Genomic DNA, 20,404 nt, shown 5'->3' with positions numbered 1-20,404 from the left:
TGTGCTTTTCTACGTAAAGATTAGGTTACAGTACTATCTGACCTCAATTAGGGTTTTTTTAATTTCTTTGTTTATGCTTATCCAGACAGTTGCATAATCATGAAAAAGTATTAGACCAGCCAACCTATTATTTACATAAAAGCTGCCTTTTATACACTTGCCTTACTAGATTTCTTCTAACTGCAACATTCCTAAATAATTTGTTTTAATATGCTTAGGATCTGCTGTAAACAGAGATAGTCTCTTAAGAGTACTGCACAAAAATATATAAAAATTTATTAAAGGACTATAACATTTAAAGATGTCTGGAGTTGTAAGTAGCATTGCTGTATATGCCATATTGCATATATATATTTCAATTTTCCTTGAAAATATGTTGCTTATCATAAAAATGCTAAATAGAAGCAATTTTGCTAAATAATACAGTGAAATACGACATCAGGCAGTTGTCTTGAGTTTGGGGATTTCCACTTGCTTTGCTTTAAATTAGAAAGAAGATTAGTTCTCAAATATTTTAGAATAGGGACTTCTTGATACCATGCCCACAGTGGGACCACACAGTACTGCTGCTATACAAAAAATAACAGTGACTTGTTTCAGTCACGCGTTCTCAGTGCCATGGACTTCAGTGGAGATATTTGTTGATTTACACCAGCTGAAAACCATCTTGCACATAAAATGTACAGGTCAGTTTGAAACATCTACGTAAGGACATACATAGTAAATTTTTTTTACTTTCACAGTCAAAAATGTATTGGGAGATTTCTTTGATTTGAAAGAAAACCCCTTTGCACTTCAACTACATGGCAGCTTCATCCTGCATTACCAGCTGTAGATGAGAACAATCTCACAGCAGGAATTTTTTTTGTTTAATAGCATTACACATGGTAATTAGCAAAATTGAAATCTTTGCATTTTTACTCAATATTAAATTAATTTTGAATTTGAAAGGTCTTTGAATATGTTAGCAAAGGAAAATGTGGATGAAGGACACTTAAGTAGAAGAAATCAGGATTTGCACCAGAAGATTTTAAAAGATCTATCAGCAGAATCACAGAATCACAGAATATGCTGAGTTGGAAGGGCCCCTTAAGGATCATTGAGTCCAACCCTAAAAACATTTTTGAACATGTTACCAAGCAGCAGCTACAGGAAGATCCTGAAAGCTTTCCACTGTACTAAATTCTGCAGTCCTGACTTCAACCCATCTCCCTGGATTTACACACAGTACCTATGTGTGGCAGTCCTATAGACTGATATAGACATCAGCAATGTTTATATGATTCTGTGGATATTAATGATGATTTCTCTCCCAAACCTTTAGCCATTTATGATAAGTGCCAATTCATACAATCTGTCTTTTTTCTTTGAAGTAGAGGCAACCTAGACAACTAATTTTGAATAATACCTAACATTTAGAAGCTGCAATTGGTTTAGATGAATTCTACTCTCACTATTAAAATGTATTTAGTTATATTACTAGAGGGCTCTTCAAAAAAATCAACTTTAAAATATCTATTAAGCTCTAAAACCATGATTTAAATTACTTTAATAGAGGATTTATTTTTACCAGTCTCCATAGGCCTGCTTACGGATTTCAGAAAAAACCAAGTTTCAATCTAGGCTTCAATTCTGGTATTTCCATTGAACCTTTGGCATAACTGTCTGGTTCAGGCATCAATTATTGTATTTCAAAATATTCTAATGTCTATACTACACCAATGGTGTGTTTCTCTTTATTTTAGTTTAATACCAATCTGATGGTTTTTTATGAATGGGTGTTAAGAAGAAGCATCAGAACACAATGACATAAATCATCACTGCTTTAAATTAAAGAACATTAACTACATTATGCTACTTAGCTCTTGTTTTTCTCCCCAATTCTATAAAATGATTAACGAGCTTTACAATTCCCAATAGTTAAGCAGATGGATTTAGAGGTTTATGCTGGAATAGATCACATCACTTTATAAACTGAAAAGAAGAAAGTTCTAAAGTTTTTTGTTAAAACCAAAAATTGTTTTAAAGAAACAATATTTCTTTCTAAAATTATATACCTCACAGTTAGTCTTAGAGGAGAGGGTGTATGTTAAAAAAATCCATCCTTACTAACCACAGCAATGAATATGATAATTAGAAGGAAGTCATTGGAGAAGAGTCATAACCAAAGATTCTTAATATTCTTTAGATGCAGGCACATTTACTGAAAGGTAGCAACCATCACTTGTTCTATTTTTCAACAGAAGAACAAGGTGGGAAAGAAATACCGTCTTGAAAACTCATTAGTCATTGCATCAGACATTTGGTACTGCAGAGGCAGTTCAGGTTCTGAATAATCTTCAAATATATAATGACATCCATCATTCAGCAATAGAAGGATTGGAGGAAAATAATTCAGATGGATTTGATGACGCAATAGGTGAAAGGAGATTGATCCGCTACAGAGGGGTCAAGGGGTGAAAAAGGACAATGTGAACTAAGGAGGCTTGAGCAGAAGAAACCAGGATTGGCACCAAAAGACTTAAGAGAGGTAGTAACAGAAAAAGAGCTGTCAAATCTTTACATTTCATATTATAGATGGAGGAATTGTAATCCTACTTAAACCAGGGCGATGGCAAGTGAAATCAGATGAGCCCCACAGCCTCCTGACTACATTGCTCAAAGTTTCTGACACAGAAGCTGTCAGTTCTCTTCAAAGATGAACTTCAGATTATTCATAGACACATTCTTCGTTAACATCTCAGAGAGCAAACAGCTAATTGCATGGTCTACAAAAATCGAGGTAGAGGGAAGGAATTCAGCCGAAGACTTTACTCTTGTCCTCTTCACTTCATCACAGATGAATTATGATCTGACAATGACTGGTCAATGAAAACTTTCAAAACAACCAGCATTGCTTGCAGTTGTGGGGCAGAAAAAGGAGAACAAGACAATTTGCCAGCATGGACTTGTTGGTGACTGAAGCAACAGAGTTCATCTTGCTGAGACTTCTCACAAGACTTGCAAAACTGTGCCAAAAGTCGACAAGACAACAAAGGTTCATTATAATGATTTAGAAAGACCTTTTTAGAGAAGAGGAAGACTTTTTATCCAGAAATTGAAGTTTCCTGATACAGAATTCATATCTCCTGCACTGATGGTCACCATAAAAGAGAAGGTGGGTGTTGCTATTACCAAACCAAGACAAAAAAGCAGTGTCAAATTTCATTATGTCATCAAGAGAAGCAGTACAAAGAATAACAAATTCCTAGGTTACATTTATTTGAGTGAAATATATAATGCAAAGAACTTTTAACAATTAACCAACACTGGTCCAAAAAGGATCAAAAGCCAGACAGTGTTTAATTACAAGTTGAAATCAGAGAGGGAAAATCAGAGCATTCTGAACTTACTGCATTAAATGATATTTCCCAGGTTTTGTTCAAATTCCTCTGTGAAACCGTGACTTTTTCAGACATGAAAATATCCATTCTTTTAACTCAATACATGTATAACTAAATAAAACTTTGTATAGTCTTACTCTTGCAGTTGATGATTCATTCCTCATTGTACTGTGGTCCCTTCTCCCAGTCTCCTTTCTCCACGTTTATACATTCTTTACATACAGATATCACATGTAGCTTTATTATAGGGAGATCCAAAATTATATTATGTGAAGATAAATCTGAAGACAATTCGCTCTCTCTTGTTCTCCTGAGAGCCTTCCTAGAAAACTTTTCTTGCTCATAATGGATAATAATACTGAGCTATCATGTTTTTGTCAACAGTGCTGTTATGCTCAATACCTGTTGGCTGAGAGCAGAGGGTGGCTCTGCAGCATTCCTAGAAATTAACAGTGAATTTCAGCAGTGAACCAGATCCTCAACTGTTGACTCTCTGACATTGAGTAAATGATCTTCTCTCTGTGCCTTGTTTTATCAAATTTCAGACTATGAAATTAAGAGGTGTTCAAGATTTACAGAGGTATTCTATAAATGTGCTTTTTATTATACTTCTATTATGCAGCATACTGGAAAGTTAACTCCCTCTGACCAATGAGGACTGCATTACATGACTAGAATCAATATAAAAGTCATGTAAATAATTTGCAATATTTTGAACTTAAATCTTATTCATTAAAAGTCGAAAAGTATATTTGAATTATACTGAAGGCTTATAAAATAATTGCTGCAAACAGCCACAAAATGATTTATGGCTTTAACTGATCATTTGTACCTTCATGGTTGAGTCCTTTGAAATATATTTATAATGCCTATTTTTAGCACAAAATTTAGTAGGAAATCAAAATATGTTCACGCCAGAGCCTCAGCCCTTTTTAACAGGGGCCAGGTTGGATGTGTGTCAAAACTGCAATTTTGCCTAATATGCTCAAGAAATGGGACAATTAAGAGATTTCTGCAGTGACTGTGTGAGGCAGGTTTCTCACCAGTATTTTCAAGTTTAAGAAGAACCTGGGATAGCTTTTTAATGCAGGTGGATTGTTTCACTGTCTGACATGGCTTTGAAGTTAAATGTCATGGTCATCAGAAAATTCTGGATTCAAGCAAGCTAACTATCCAAGGTCATTAAAGGTTTGTAGAGTGTGATGGGAACGAAGAGCCTTTGCAATTAAACCAATTATTTAGGTACTTAATCCTAGATATTTAGAAGAGTAAGGTTTGACTCATACAAATACAACTCAGACCTGCCAAACAAAAGAAACATATCAGAGGCAGAATAAGGCATAAATACCTTCTATACCAACTGAATCCAGGGTCATGAATAGATAGACCATTTAGTCATCTTAATTAAGATCAGGACTATGACATCTTGGATCACTCCAAACCAATAAGACACCATCAGCTTAAATCACTCCACAGGGTAAGTTATCTCTAAGGGTTTTGAAGTGCTCTTTTCATCCCAAAAGGACCGTTCAATGCTAAAAGCTAAGGAAGACGTGTTGTCTGTTTGGAGCTGCCAATTTTAGCAAAAATATTCAGGTTCAATGTCAAAAAGTTTTATTACATATTTGCTGCCACAGATATTTCACCTCAGCTGGGACGTAACCAAAACTTGTAGATGTTAAATTTCAAAATCTGTAAGTTTACAAACTTAATCATTTGCAGCAATTTAGACCTGCTGGGGAATTCTGTATGTGTTTTTTTTTTATCTATTCCAATAACTTTGAGGCGGTATCTTTACTCAAATTAGCTTGATATACAGTAAAATTTGAACAACAATATGGTATTTTTGCATTTGTGTAACATTTTGTAACTTTTTTTTTCAGAATTAAACAGCAGGCAGAGAAATGACTTTTAGACAGGAAGATTCCATGATTCAACACCCTCCTCTCTAAGTCAGGATAATAGTCTCTATCAGACCATGCATGGTGTGAAAATGTGAATTTTACCAGCAGGCAACAGAAAAATTAAAAAAAAAAAGCCCTAACAAACAAAAACCAAACCTCAAACCAAAATCAAACCAATAGCTTGGTTAAAAGTTAGAGGAATCAATAAAACATTGAAAACTTTTCTTAATGTTCATATATATATATGTATACAAACACATATATATGTATATATAAAAAATCCTAAATCAAAATTTATTACTTTCCATACTGGTGTATATCACAATATATCTTAGACACAAGAGCCTGCACACAAGACCTGTTAATTCCCTAATATCTGGTTATGCATTACCTTTTGCTGTGCTATCTGTCCCCATCACCAATGCCTGCACTATGCCTACAGCCCTTTGCTTTCTAGTTTCCATTTTTCATAACACTTAGAAAGGTTGCATTTCAATACAATACAAATAAAAAATAAAAATGCAAGCATAACTCTAACAGCAAAAGGCTGCAGCTACATACAAGCAAATGCTTTTATTTAAATTCAGCAATGCTGAGTGTCTGTACCCAAAACTTCTCTCCTACATCTCTGTTTCATGTGGGCAATATATCATTATAGGCACCTGATGCCAAAATTCTTTGCTTGGAAACTTTAGAAATTTCTGCTTTTCTAATTATCACTGTTACTATACATATATTTGCATAAATGGTGGGATTCTGGAGTACCTGTAAAGCAACTTCATTGCTTATTTCTATACCAAATATATTACAATTTTATATAGAGTTATCTTACTGGTAATTGTTCTCTGCTATATTTCTCCTGACTCCTAAACTGAAACATTCGTTTGTCTACATGATTTCATGTGCCAAGTGTAATTACTTCTAGAGCAGGTCATCTGTGTCTTGAGAAAGTTTCTTTCTTCAAAACACTGAGATGAAATTACACCGCACCATTGAACCTGACTGATTAAACAGAATTAGGCCAAAAGACAGCTACTTGATGCAAGATGTGTTCTATTTTTTGAACGTCAAAGTGTGTGAAACTGGCAAAATGTTGGCTGTCCTGCTCTCTTGTCAAACTGCAAATAAAGGTATTGTTAATGTGAGAAAGCAAGCTATTCACAATTTTAAATTACTCTGTTGTCAGCTTCCCCATATAATTATGTAGCCCTAGAAACTGCAAAGAAAAAGTAATCAAAACATTTACACAGAATTGGAACTGTGGATTACTGGGAAAAAAAGTTTTATCAGCAAAGATATGGCTAAAGGATTTTAGTTTATTTTGCCTCAAGTAAGGCCTTGTGTACACTAACAAAAATGAACCTCAAACTCCAAGAAAACATAGGAAACTTTTTTTTGTTATCATCCTTCCATATCTCTGTTATTTAGTAAACATTCTAAATAATTCGTCTATTTGAATAGTTGTTAAGGAGTCCCATGTCTTCTCTAACTTGCATATTGTCAAACTCCACACTGGAGGATGTGTAGTTCCCTACATTTAAACCTAAATAGTGTAAGGAAAATAGGAAGTTTATCCCTTTTGGTTACAAAGATATATGTTGCATGAACACTAAGATCAAACTGCTGCACAGACACTGTTCCTGTGGCTATCAGTGAGACTTGCACGTACATCACATCTGCACAAATAGATTCCTTTTTGCAAATATGGATAATTTACATTCTTATAATTATTATGGTATCTGATTACCTCAACTTCAAAATTCTTTTAGTTTCTAAGGATGTGAAATGAAAATTTCAGACAGTGAAATTCTTCTGTCTGTTTGGTCTACTTATTTTCTGTAAAAAAGATCTGCTTTCAGAGTTCCTGGATGGATGTCAAGTTACTCAATTGCATAGAGTAATGCATTTGCCTGTGCCTACCTTGGAACTGTTCATTGGTTTATTCTGTTTTCGTTTCCCTTGGTAAATTAAGTATTTGGAATGCTTTTGTTCAAGACACTGTTGACTTTAAAAAATTATAATTACAACTGGAGCCTGAAAAAACTTCTTATATATACTGCTTGTATATACTGCTGTTGATTTTTAAGTTAATATATTTTTTGATTTAGAGATCTGAAAGTAAGAAGTGTGCTTAAACTTTCTATGTAAAATGTAACACAAGGTTGAGTTGTAACAATACTATGGCCATGTTGGCATACCAGGAGGAGCTCATGTCAGACTCCTACAAACCTCTTCCTGCAGCCATCGAAACTGAAAATTCTAATTTGCTAAGCAAACAGAAGTTAGAAAATGCCTGGGATATGAATATATAGAGTATATAAAATTAAAATATAAAATATTAATTTTAATTCTTGAATCTGTAGAAATTCATAGAATCATAGAACCACATTCATTGCAAAAGACCTCCAAGATCATTAAGTCTAACCTTTAACCAAATACCATCATGCCCACTAAACCATATCTCAAAATGCTGTGTCTGTTAGTTTTCGAACACTTCCAAGTTTGATGACTCCACTACTTCCCTAAGCAACCTGTTCCAATGCTTAACCAGCCTTTCAGTGACATTTTTCCTGATATCCAACCTGAACCTCCCTTGGCATAACTTGAGTCCATTTCCCCTTGTCCTGTCACTGGTTGCCTGGAAGAAGAGGCTGACACTCACACTGCCACAAAATCCTTTCAGGTGGTTGTAGAGACTGATAAAGTCTTCCCTGAACAATCTCAGCTCCCTCAGCCTCTCCTCAGAGGATTTACATTCTGGATCCTTCGTCACCTTCGTGGCCCTTTCTCTGGGGTGGCATTTTTTGTCCCCAGAGCTTTCCTAACTTTGCCACCAGTATTTAAGTTAAGAAAGTTGAAAACAACTACTTTGATCCCAGTGGTAAGAAAAGAATGTTACTTCTTGACTTTTGTTGAAATAAGTCACAACATTTATACACTTCAGAATAGCTCGTTAGGAACAGGCCAAGGCACATCAGGAACCTCCTGGACTTGACAATGTTTCCACAGACTTGCTAAATTTCAGTGGATGTCTATTCCATTACCTTGCTTGCCTGTAAATTTTTGAACATGTGTAAGCTTCATTATTCACAACTGGCAAAGATATAAATTGCATTCTGCTTTATTTTGAACCTGCTCTCTGCCAGTTTTACCTTTCATGCATTGCAAGAGCAGTTGCACAGTCTTGTATACATTCACTGTGCCATTCTGGAACTGACAAACCTTTCCTATACCTTACTCATCTTTTTTTTTTTCCAAAATAACAATTCCTGCCTTACTGCACCACTTGATATATGGAAGATATTCCATACTTACAGTCATGCCTTCTGCCTTTCTCTGAATATTTCCATTTCAACCAGAATTTCCAATATCTCTGAGGTATGAGAAGCAGAACTACTTGTATTTAAATACAGGCAAAGGACAGATTTATACAAGAGTAAACAATATTGTTGTGTTTTCTATTCCTTTCCAAATAATTCTTAAATACACTTTTCTTGTTCAACTGATAATGGAGACTGAATTGTCATTTCCATCAAATTACCTATTACTACACTAACTATATTACTGTTTACACATATAAGTTTGCACGTAAAGCTATTTTTTCTCCATATGAAAATTTTTTAACAGTAATTTACATTTAATTTCTTCTGCCATTTTGAATCCATTTACTCAGTCTGGTAAGGGTTTTATACATTTCTAAGATCAAGTTTCACCTTTAAAACTGTGAATAATTCAGTATTATCAGCGGGATTTCTCATCATCCTGTTCACAGTCCCAACAGAGACCCTTCCACTTTTTTCCCCTATATCTAGCCTTTTAGAAAACTAATATTTTATTTCTAACCTGTTTCCTGCTGCTTAACCAGTTACTGATTCACCATTTTGTTTTTCATATTCCACATTGTAGGAAACTATTATTTTCCTTAGAAACTGATGAGAAGACCTTGTCAAAAGCCATTGGCAATCTAGGCAGCATCTACCAACAGCATCATATTTGTTGATCCCTTCAGAGAGGTTGAACAGGTTTACAAGACAGGGAGGGCATTGCTAAAGAAAAGGCATATTAATTTTTCCCAGGAAGATATTACACGGTCAGGAGTCACATAATTCAATACTTACTTTCTTTTAATTTCCTATTTTTGATGGTACACATCTAGGGCTTTTTAACGTATTAAACCCTTTTAAGAAAAATTTTATCCCGTTTGCTATTCTCTAACTACCAGTTAACAAGACCCTTCCTGAAAAAGAATATTCTGGCATGGGAGCTACCCCAGTTCTTTCTATAACTTAATTCATCCATGGTGAAGCAAAAGTAGAAGTTAATGGACAGTTTGTGGCTCCTGGTATTTATTTAAATGAACTTTTTCTGTTTCTATTTTCAAGCAATATTGCAACTTGTTTACTTCTGATTTTTAAAACCTACCAACTGAGAAATTTGGAAACAAATCAGTTATCAATTCAGTTACTTTGCAGAAATTATTTCTTGCACTCAAAACTCCATAACAGTCAAACTGACAAGGAGCCAACAGGAAGCATCTTCTTTCTAGAAATGCAACCTTTATTCCCAAGATTAACTTGTCATTGAAATTGTTTAACAGCACACCAACAAAGACATATATTTACCATTTTTTAAATCCAGAAACTGAGGTTAAGATGTAATAACATTTTTTTCCCTGAAAAAAAAAGCATCAGAAAAGTGAAGGCATTACATCCTAGATTAGATGACTAATCTGTTTTTATGAGCTCATGACAACACTGAAGAGTTTTTTGCCATTCTGGAACTTGACTACAAGTCTCTAATTCATTTTCTTGACAAACAAGGAAGTCTCAAACAGTTTTAATTGACTCAGAGGTGTTAAGCTTCAATTTTCCATGTGCCACTCACCTCTGAACTGTCTCTCTCTTTAAATGTCAGTCTTCTGGGAGAATAGGATGTGCCTGTGCTGTTTGCAGTGCCACTGACTGCTAAACAGACGTGTGGGTGCTCACAGTTTGGGAATGGAGGACAAGGACTTACCTGCTTCTTTGGCAACATCTGCAGTTGAAATGTTTTGGAGGTTTGAGTGCACTCTGAAGGTCACAGCTGGTCCCAGCACGCTGAAAGAGATTATTAAAAAATGTAAGATTCATAATCAAGAGACATGGTATAATATTCCTTATCAAAATAGGTTTTTAAAGAGAACCTATTAAGACACCATTTAGCCCTCTTCCTTTTGCTTCATTAGCTACATTTGCATACATTTTTATACCTCTTGTGGTTTCTTGTGTGTATCTTGTGCCTGTTTGAAAGAATTTCAACAACATTAACTAAACTTCAGAACACTCCTGTAAATAGTATTCTTATTAAGAAGGTGGCAAAATGGAGGCACTGAAATTGTTATTCACCCAAGTACAGCATAGACCATCACTGGAATTCAGCATCCAAAGAAGATTACAGGTAGTTTCACATTTTATTTGCTTAACATCAACACAAGCTTAGTCCTGTTGTCACAACCGCAAGTCAGAGGGACAATATAGAAACTCGGAATATTTATCTTGATCATATTCTGCAGGAACACGTGTGGGGAAAAGATTTGGAACATATCTGATCCAAGAGTTGATTTTGATCAGAAAGATATGGCAAAGTATTTATCTTTTAACAACAGAAGTAATCACCTCTTTGAATAACTTATGAGGGGAAATGATTTGACTCTGCAGGGACCTTTCTAGGTGTAGCCTGATGGTCTTTTACAGCACTAAAACCTACAAGACCTTTACAGAGGAAGGTACTGGTTAGCCAGATGAAGAGAGGTAGAATAAAGTACTCAGGGTTTCACAAAAAATTATCATTGTGCACTTGTAAGGAAAAATAAATCCATATAAGTAATGTTGCATTCATTCTCCATCCATCCCAATAAATATACAATTCACATACACATCTAATGAAAAGAATGAAGAAATACTTATCCATGAAAAATATAAAAAATACATATAAACACATGGTAAATACAGTTCTGAAAAAAAATTGTGGGTAACAAGAGACTATGGAAATATTAATGTAAGAATTTACAGAGGAGAAGAGTGTAGGTGCTCAAGGAGAACAAAAATTGGCCCTATTTTATAGAAGTTTACTTACATATTATGTATTATGCAATTTTCTATGTTTTTATTATTCATATTATCAGTGAAAAGAATTACACTTATACTCTGAGGAAAAACCCTACTTGTAAGGTGAAGTACATTGGCTGGACCCCTATATTAACATATTTTGACCTTCTATAGCTGTGGCTTATGAGAGAATGAAATTTGAAAAATTGCTGCATAAAAGAAATATATTGAAATATATCTTTGTTGCAGGGCTTGAAATGAAGTATTAAATTATTTTTTAGTAATATGTTCATCTTCTGCATTCATAAAATGGAGAGCACTTAATGAAGTGTGCTTAATTGCATCACACATATCCTAGACAGAAATACCTCTAAACTTTTTCCATTTCAGGCACAAAAAGTCTCTATTATTAACCATAAGACTTTGCTTTGAGGTCACAAAGGGAATCAGAGTAAGAATAAGAAATATTCTTTTAATCTTTTAGTAGCAAAGCAAGCATTGTGCACATTTTATTCTGGACTTAACAGGAACTGCCACTAATCAATCATTTTGCTCCAAATACTCCTTGAAGAAGGGAAGAAAAAAACCAGAGATTTTACTGCTAAAGGACACTCTGGATGCCCAGTCACTAATGGCCAAGAAACACTTTTAATAACGTTAGGTAATTATAAAACATTTCTCAACATCATATTAATATTGTAGATCATAATACTCAACAATTGCAAAGTACTTTTTATTTGAGATAACTGCTTTACAAAATTCCAGGCTTTTCCCCAGTTCTGTCACTAATACTGGGATAATCAACTACAAAATGCACCTAGGAATTTCAGGATACCAAACACTGAATATAACTACTGCCCTTTCTGCATTACCAGCGTAAGAGAAATGCTGATTTCTCTCTGGGTGCTCAGATATTTGCAGGGTAATGAGCAATCTGCTTTAAATATAAGTAGGCATCACCCCAGTATAGAGCTGTTGCATAACAAAGATGGAGGGGGGAAACTTTAGACATTCTTCTCAAATCTTCACTGCATAGTCCATTATAGCTGAGAACCTGGAACGAACACAAAGTTTCAAGCACGACGTAGTTACACTTTGGCTCTATCAGCAAAGACATAAAAAGTTTCCTGCCCTCCTTCCCTTACTTGAGAGTTTTTCTTCTATTTCTTGGCCACTCCCCACTTCATCCCCATCGTTCTCCCCTGCCCCACTCCCCGCAGCCCTGCACTTCTTGGCGTCATTAAAGTCACATAGATTAAAACTGGATCATTTCAGAGACCCAGCCCAGGCAGTGAGAGACAGGGATTTCCGAGCAGTGAAGCCTTTCAGCAGCCATGGCACTATTCTCTAGTGACTCCAGCTGGATAATCCAGGAACACGAGAGGATCCAAGTCATGCCCACTTATGTGCTGCCACAAACACTGTCATTTCTCCTCACTACTCAAGGAAATAAAGAGCAAAAAACAGAGTGGGGAAAAAAATTCTTTATGCAAGTGGGATGCTATTGTGCTAATGCTATCATTTTCCAGGAAAGAATAAATCTCAGAATCATTTAAAACACCCACTCATATGTTGCTCTGTGGGATATTGTTTTCCTTTGAATTCTTGTACATAAGAAATCACCTGAGCACCACACCAGCATGACTTCACTAGGCATATTCACAAAATACAAAAAATAAAGTAGCTCTTGTCACAACTTTTTGCACCTTGGCATTCTGTTTATTTAAAAGAAAATAAAAGACCTCGAGATTACTTGGTCAAAATTGCATTTCTGCCTGATGTTTTGGGAACTGACTGCTTCAGGAGCTCATAAAATGAGATTTTTCTCATGGGGGGCTTCTGGCAAAAGCACTCAATAAATAAACATTTCAATAACAAAAGATGCCCTTTGGGGAATTCCTCACTGTTCATTATGTATCGGATGAGAACATTTAAACAAAACCAGTAATTATTTGACTGCAAAATATTTTTTAAAGGCTTTTTAACAAGAGGTCAACCAGCCTGAAAAAAGGTTCCAAGATGTATAAAATGCACCCCTGATAGTTCCTAACCAGGAATTTTAAGTCGGGTAAATGAGGCTGCTTTTCTGTGAGGCTGTCAAACCCTCTGAAGCCTCGCTCATATTAATTGCAATTGTCTTTACAAGGCTCTAAGTACAGAGGCTCGCTGAAGTGCACACGTTTGTTTATGACCTGACGAATTGCAAACAAACCATTCCCACAGCTGAGGGAGGTGCTGGGGGGAGCAGAGGCATCCCTCCTGGCTGCTGACATCAGCCAGCACTCAGCTGGGGAGGGGAGAGCACTCAGATAGGCAACCACAACGTCCGGGGTAACCTAACCTACATCTGAGACACACAGCTGCTGCAACTGAGATTAAAAATGTTACATAAACGTGATTAAAACAATATTTTTTTGTCTATCCCTCCCCCAAGCTGTATGCTATTACAGTTGCACCTATGCAAATTTGTAGTCGACTCTTCTGATATAAATGAACTTATACCCACCTAAGTAAGAGAAGATTGGGAGTTTTGGAAGGCATCTGGACTATACAATCGTAACCACACTAAGGACTTTTTTCTTACATTTTGTTAGGATGATTTTTTGAATAAAGGTAAGCAGTCCTGGCTTCACAGCTAATAAACAGTGACTTCTCCCCACACAAAATGTAATGTCTGTTGCAATGACCTGCTAAATTTATTACTCAAAATTTACTGACTAATTACCTCCTCTGTTGCCTGTCACAACTTCTGCTTTTTTTTTTTTTTAAATTTCAGTAATGTTGCCTTCAGTCATAATAGGGCTTTTTTTAACAAAGACATTCAAAGCATATTGCAAATTGTCACCCTTATGTGCTGTTGTCTTTTATTCTGTTTACTAGAGATGAAATAATTACAGTGTTTATACCAAAATGACTTGAAGGTTGATTGCTGATTTAATAATATCCCCTCCCCTTGGGTTTATATTTCTCATCTGAAGGTGGGAGGGTACAACACACACAGAAACAAAGAATATTCTTTGTGTAAAATAGAAGTATCTCCTTTCATTAATTGTTTTACGACTAACAACATTCTTCTTATATTTTCCCTGTCAACAAATGAATGATCTGAATAAACAGAGCTGGAGCATGATCAATATGGCAAGGTCCATATCACTTTCAAGCCGTAGGTTATAATTATATTTATGAATGACAGGATTTGAATCTCCATAAATTATGTACCAAGCTTTGCATGCCTATTCCTCTCCCTCGTGTGTGTGTACTTCAGTATTACAATATCACACCAAAGGTTTACTGTGAGATACAGTCACAGTCTATCATACCCCCTAGTGGAAAAGGATTTGAGAAACAAGTGCCAACATGGTTCTGTGTACTCTTGAAGATGAGACATAGAGCTGATGCCAGATGGAAATGAGTTGAGGTGGCACTGCATTTTTAAGAGATACAGGCAGAGTTCAATTTCTCAAGACTGGAGGAAGATGAGGAGATTAGGATTGGATATTTCCAACATGAAACATTCTCTTAATGACCCTATTTCATAAAACAGAGCTTGCCTTAATAAAGCTTAGATTTGAAATTAAAGTCTCTACTTGTCTATATGTTCATTTCAAAATCCTTTAATCTCTGGAGGTTAAGAAAAGCAATTAGTAACGCTCCAGAGGACTGTGCAAAGCAAATTTTATAGCAGTGAAGGTAATTGTCTCAGGAAACGTTTGGTGGGCTTGAACTAATGACTTGCAATGTGTACACATTTCTGTTCTTTCTGTGTTTAGGAATTTGAAGCTTATGTTCATTGTTTATATTGCAATGAAGCCTTCTTTTCACCTTCTCAATTTTGGAAATTTTAAAATGTTCCTGCTGCTATAAATGTGTTATATGTTACATATAGAAGTATATAAACATACTTATGTCAAATCAAATTAATGGAGAAAAGTACATAATTAAAAGCAGCATTTTTCTACCACAGTTTTTTTTATACAACATGATTTACAGAGAAAAGCAAAGGCAGAAAATTTCAGCTGAACATTGACGTATAGTACATAAATGGATTAAGAAGTGTACACTGGCTATTTTTTTCTCCTGATAGTCAGATGAGCTGTAAATCAATTGACCACTTAATTCAGGCTTCACCAACATTTTGGACCAGAACTGTTGACCAGAATTTATTTAGTGAAGCATTGCATCATACTTTATTTATATTACATAAGCAGGTGCCTGACTAAGCTTCTAAGATTCAGGAAAGCTGCAAAGGATATCTTGTGATGACCTGCTACAAAATAACACCCCTGAACCACTGAGTAGAGAATTATTGATCATCATTCAAACTTAATACTAAAAAGGCACACATCTCTCACTCTTTAATATCTTTACTGTTCAAAGATTTGGTTCACTTTGCACCTGAACTGCACAAATGTCAATGTACAGCTGTATGTATTCTGACATTCCTATTGACAGGTACGTATGCACAGCCAGTGATCAATTAAAAAAAAATGTCTTTTTCTCTTTTAGCAAACTGAGCTTTATGACCTCTAATCTGGAAACTCTTAACATGCTCCTTAAACTGCAGAATGATGCACAGGGTTCCAGAACATACAGCCAATAACATATTATGTATTATATTTATATCCTATATAAACTAAGCATGAACTGTTTGTTTGCAACACTGTCTAAAGAAATTTGGTCCTGCACTTTACACATGGCATGGAGAGCAAAAGTTGTACTCCCATCACACCTGGTGTCTGATGATGACCAGGAACTAAAGATGGAAAAGTAAAATCCCTGCAAAGGGAAGGACATTAACTGCAGTTAGTGGTTGATTTCCTATCTTGCATTTATTAGTGTTTTTCTCACCAGGCTGGGAGGTGTAACAGATACACCACCCAGATTAGATAGATTGGCAGTTTCAGAGCAATCATGTCCCGCAAATGTAACTACATGGAAACAAAACTTGGGTTTGGATTTGATGGTTGCAGCTCAGGTTTACTTCTGCAAGCTACAGCCTTCGTAAACTAGGTGAGTACCTGGACACCTTGTCATGCCCTCTTCTCTCCCCCTGGAATAAGTGCCATGGAGTGACTGCATGGAGCACCATTTCAGGGGGAGAGAAGAGGGCACGACTGGATGTTCAAATAATGAAATGCCTTCTGGCTGACACGCTGCTGTCACTAGAGTAATTTCAAGAGTGAGGTCACAGAAAAAGGATGACTGGTCCAGAAAGGGATGCTCTCCAACAACAGCAGTCCATGTCTGATGGGTCTCTGACACCAATTCTAAAAGATGGAATTTAAATTATTTTACCTTAATCATTAATTTTATATTAATCATTTTATCTTTATGCATCAAAATCATGCTAAATACACTGCTCCTAATTTACACTGCAAAAGACGATGAAAGAGTATTTTAGAGATTTTACAACTTGCTTTATCTGAGCTGAAGATTATTTTGCTAAGCCTACAATTTAAATGATTTAAAAAAGAGACAACACTCAATTTAGAGATTGATGCTACACTCAGTTTGTCCTATTTTTATTCTTCACAAAATGCAACTTTTGATGATTACTCAATATCTATGAATAATTTGCGGAGTTTTAAAATAATTTTTCTATTAATCTGTCACAAGCCATGAAACTTGACATTTTCACCACGCTGAGTACATGAAAGTTGCCAGCCTTGCCTGCCATGCAAATAAGGTTCTTAATTACAGTATTTAAAAGAACAAACCACACAAGTGCTATAATTTTTTATGGTAAAAAAAAAAGTGTTTGGACCCTGAGAGAGTGGGAAAATGGTCTCAAAAAGCTGCTTAAATGTACAGTGATTTTTCTTTCACTCCCCAAGGATTAAGCTAAAGGATAAAATTTATGTCATTTGAAAAAATAAAAATCGTATTCTATTTATATTTCCATTCTCTTTCTTTTTACCTTTATACCGACAAATAGCAGACATTTTTTAATTTTCACCCAGTAAGCTTTCAATGCATTTTCCTGCTTCAGGTCTACTTACCCTCTGCACACCTGTGTTGTTAATGGAGTCAGCTGGAATCACATGTAAAATTTGTCTGCTGGGATGACAGTCACCTTATGCTCAGTTTACACAAGTGGTTTTTACTCCTTAATGAAGAGCATGGCTCAGATGTTAGGATTGTTGCAGAGGTACAGGTTCACCACGCTCATAGTTTTGATAGGATCCATGTAAGGGACAAATTTCTTTGATGAGGATTAGGCTGCACAACCAAAGAGAAACCCCAAAATTTTGATATAGTCTCAGTTCAAAAGGCTACAAAACTCTGAGTGCTACAACCAGAGCTCTCTTGTTTGCCCTCTTAATAACCTGTTGGCTTCTCCTTTAGCTCTGAGTGGACCAACTAGAAGATTTGTTCTTGAGGTTCCCCTGCCAGCTGTGAGGTAGATACTTGCTTTTTAAGGGAGGCACTGCAAGTGGAATTTCTTGGGCTTTTTCAGTCATATACATTTACAGATGTGTATTTGCTCTGACTGTCTTTATGGCTCTTAAGGAATGAAACCTTTCCACAGGAGCATTGTGGTGCAACTCATTGACCCAGATATACAATATTTATTGGCTAGTGTGTAAAAAATACTGCAAAACAATTATTTATCTTTCTGAGCTGGGTCAGTGGGTCTGTAATATTCATTCGATCCAACCATCAAGGCCACAAAAAAGAGGAAAGAAAAAAGTGCATTTGTACATGTAGGAGGATCAGGTAGCCAAGGGCAGGAGGATCAGGAAAGACATAGATGTAAGATACTTTTGTCATATATCTTCTAAGGAATTATAATCTTTTTCCATTTCTAATATTAGTAATTCTATTTGTGAACCAAGCTTTAGTTCAAGAGTGAGAATCACATTGCTCTGTTTCTATTCTCATATCTGTCACCAAATTCTGTACCATTTTAGGGAAAATGAAGCAAACTGCCTTGAGTTTCAATTTACCCATCTGTAGAATGGAAATTATTACCTGTTAATAATATGTGAAATGTTATATAAATGAAATGCAATGGCATATATTCCGTGACTTGCTTGAGAGAAAGGAATATATCCTGCCTACCCTGCAATGTTATTAACTTTAATTTTATTAAAAAAGGAATATGACAGCATTCTCAGTCACACAGGAGGATAGTAGTAGAGAAATATGAAGTTACAAAAAGATAAACTTCAGAAGGTCACTTATCTGCAAAAACCCTCTCTTGAGTAGGGACCTATGAGTTCATGGAAATGTATCCGTAAACCAGATTCATTCTGCTTTTGCTTACACAAATGTAAACCCTCTGTTTTAATGAGATGAAATGTTGTAATGAAAAGCCAAACATCATACATACTATTTGTAAGAATGCCCTTAGATTTTTATGGTCTTTCTCTTTTGTCACCTAGAATTCATAAAATGCTGCAGGCCAAAATCCTTCTTGTTATTTTAATGATTTTTATATTGTTTTAGCAGGCAAGTTCAGGGAAGAAGGCAGAATGATCTTGGTTATGTGCACATTCATTAAAGAAAAGCATACAAAATATATTATATTGTACCTTAGGGGAAAAGCCACAAGACTAATGTAATGCTAAGGTTGTGAATTGACACATTTTTAAGTAAGGAAATGCAGAGTCGAAACTTTCACCTTTTTTTGTTTCCTTATCATCATTCCTTTAAAAACTGATGTATCTTTATATTATAAAGTAGTTGTCAAATAAGACAACATATACCAGAAAGCACAATGTAATTTCCTATAAATGCCTGCATGCAATGAGTTATAGCAGTACATTTTTCAGATAATTTGTTTCCCAGAGTCATTAAATCTGTGGAAGAAGTCAAGTTTGAGTAAAAGGGGTTCCATTATTTCTGAGTTATGCTTTTACAACATTTTAAACAAGATTATGTCAAATATCCATAGGCTGTTGGTTTGCTAGTTAAAATCAGAGAACAGATGACAAGTACTGCTCAAGTTTTTTGAAAGGTGAATCTTTTTACTAAGATTAAGAATAGCACAGGTTCCAATTGAAATAAAAATCTTGCTTAATTTCTGGAAAATAAGTGGAATGGAAATAAAAATTCAATCTGTTGCTATTTTATACTACAGTATCTTAAGGGGAGCAGGATGAACTATATGTTTTCCATGTGCACAACAATAGAACATTTCTCTCAGTAAATCTAAATGACATAGATGGCACAATCCAGAATTTGTCAATCTAGAAAAAAATTTTGCAAGAATAGTAATCCACAGGTGTTCAACATTCAACACAAGAAAAGATTAATCACACCAAATAAATGAGAAATCTGTCATGGAGAATCTGCACAGTAGAGGGAAGTCTGCAGATACAAACCTAATAAGACACTGTGCTACCTGTCCCACTACTGCCCAGTGGTTAAATTATCCTCCCTCACACTATTCTGCTTCTCAATAATTTCCTGAGATGTTCACATTTAGAACATACATACACCAGATGTCATAATACATCAGCACGGTGAAGTGAAAATACCAAGTATTGTTCCAGGGTTTAGGTTCTGGATGACTGAATGTGATTAACTGGTTGATTGAATTTTTCAGGTGTTATAAAAATAACATGACAAACAATGAACAAAACCTACATGGCATGATTAGGACACTATAGCCAATGCACGTTCATAATAGGTGAGGTTGGAACCTCCACTCATCAGCCTGCCTGCCCAACACTTCCGATTTGAACGCGTTTAAAGCTTCTCCAAACTTCCACCACTTGGTTTGATTTTCAGACGTCTTCCTCACTTCAAGTTCTTTTCACTGGGATGGTTGGCTGGCTTTTCAAATTGTATTTGTTCCAAACCAACCGTTTCAGCTCTTCCTAAGAATAAGGATAATGACAGGTAATGTTTGGTTGTGTAAGGCCTTTTCTTTGAAAAGGGGGTGCAAAGTGTCTCTAACCCCACTGCTTGGAAACAGAGATTTGAAGTGTGGCAAGAATGTGCTTGTAACTGCCCTCATGATAAGCCTTCCAAATTCAAGCTTTTGTTAGAATCACTGTTTACTTAATGCCACTTTAGTTGGCAT

At 35.5% G+C, this 20,404-nt stretch overlaps 1 protein-coding gene across 1 annotated transcript in view; it reads right to left on the bottom strand.

Annotated features, from left to right (window-relative positions):
- Positions 1-20,404, bottom strand: part of PTPRN2 (protein tyrosine phosphatase receptor type N2) — a 643,008-nt gene that overhangs the window by 347,281 nt on the left and 275,323 nt on the right. Inside the window, exon 11 of the mRNA XM_051812861.1 lies at positions 10,304-10,383. Coding sequence (XP_051668821.1) covers positions 10,304-10,383 — 80 coding nt within the window. The remainder of the gene's footprint in view (positions 1-10,303; positions 10,384-20,404) is intronic.

The sequence above is a fragment of the Manacus candei genome, unplaced genomic scaffold (genome assembly GCF_025592945.1).
Source record: "Manacus candei isolate 608988 ecotype Guabito, Panama unplaced genomic scaffold, ASM2559294v1 h1tg000089l, whole genome shotgun sequence".
NCBI classification, from domain to species: domain Eukaryota; kingdom Metazoa; phylum Chordata; class Aves; order Passeriformes; family Pipridae; genus Manacus; species Manacus candei.
The sequence above is the reverse complement of the archived record's forward strand: the minus strand, read 5'-3'. Positions and strand labels throughout refer to the sequence as shown.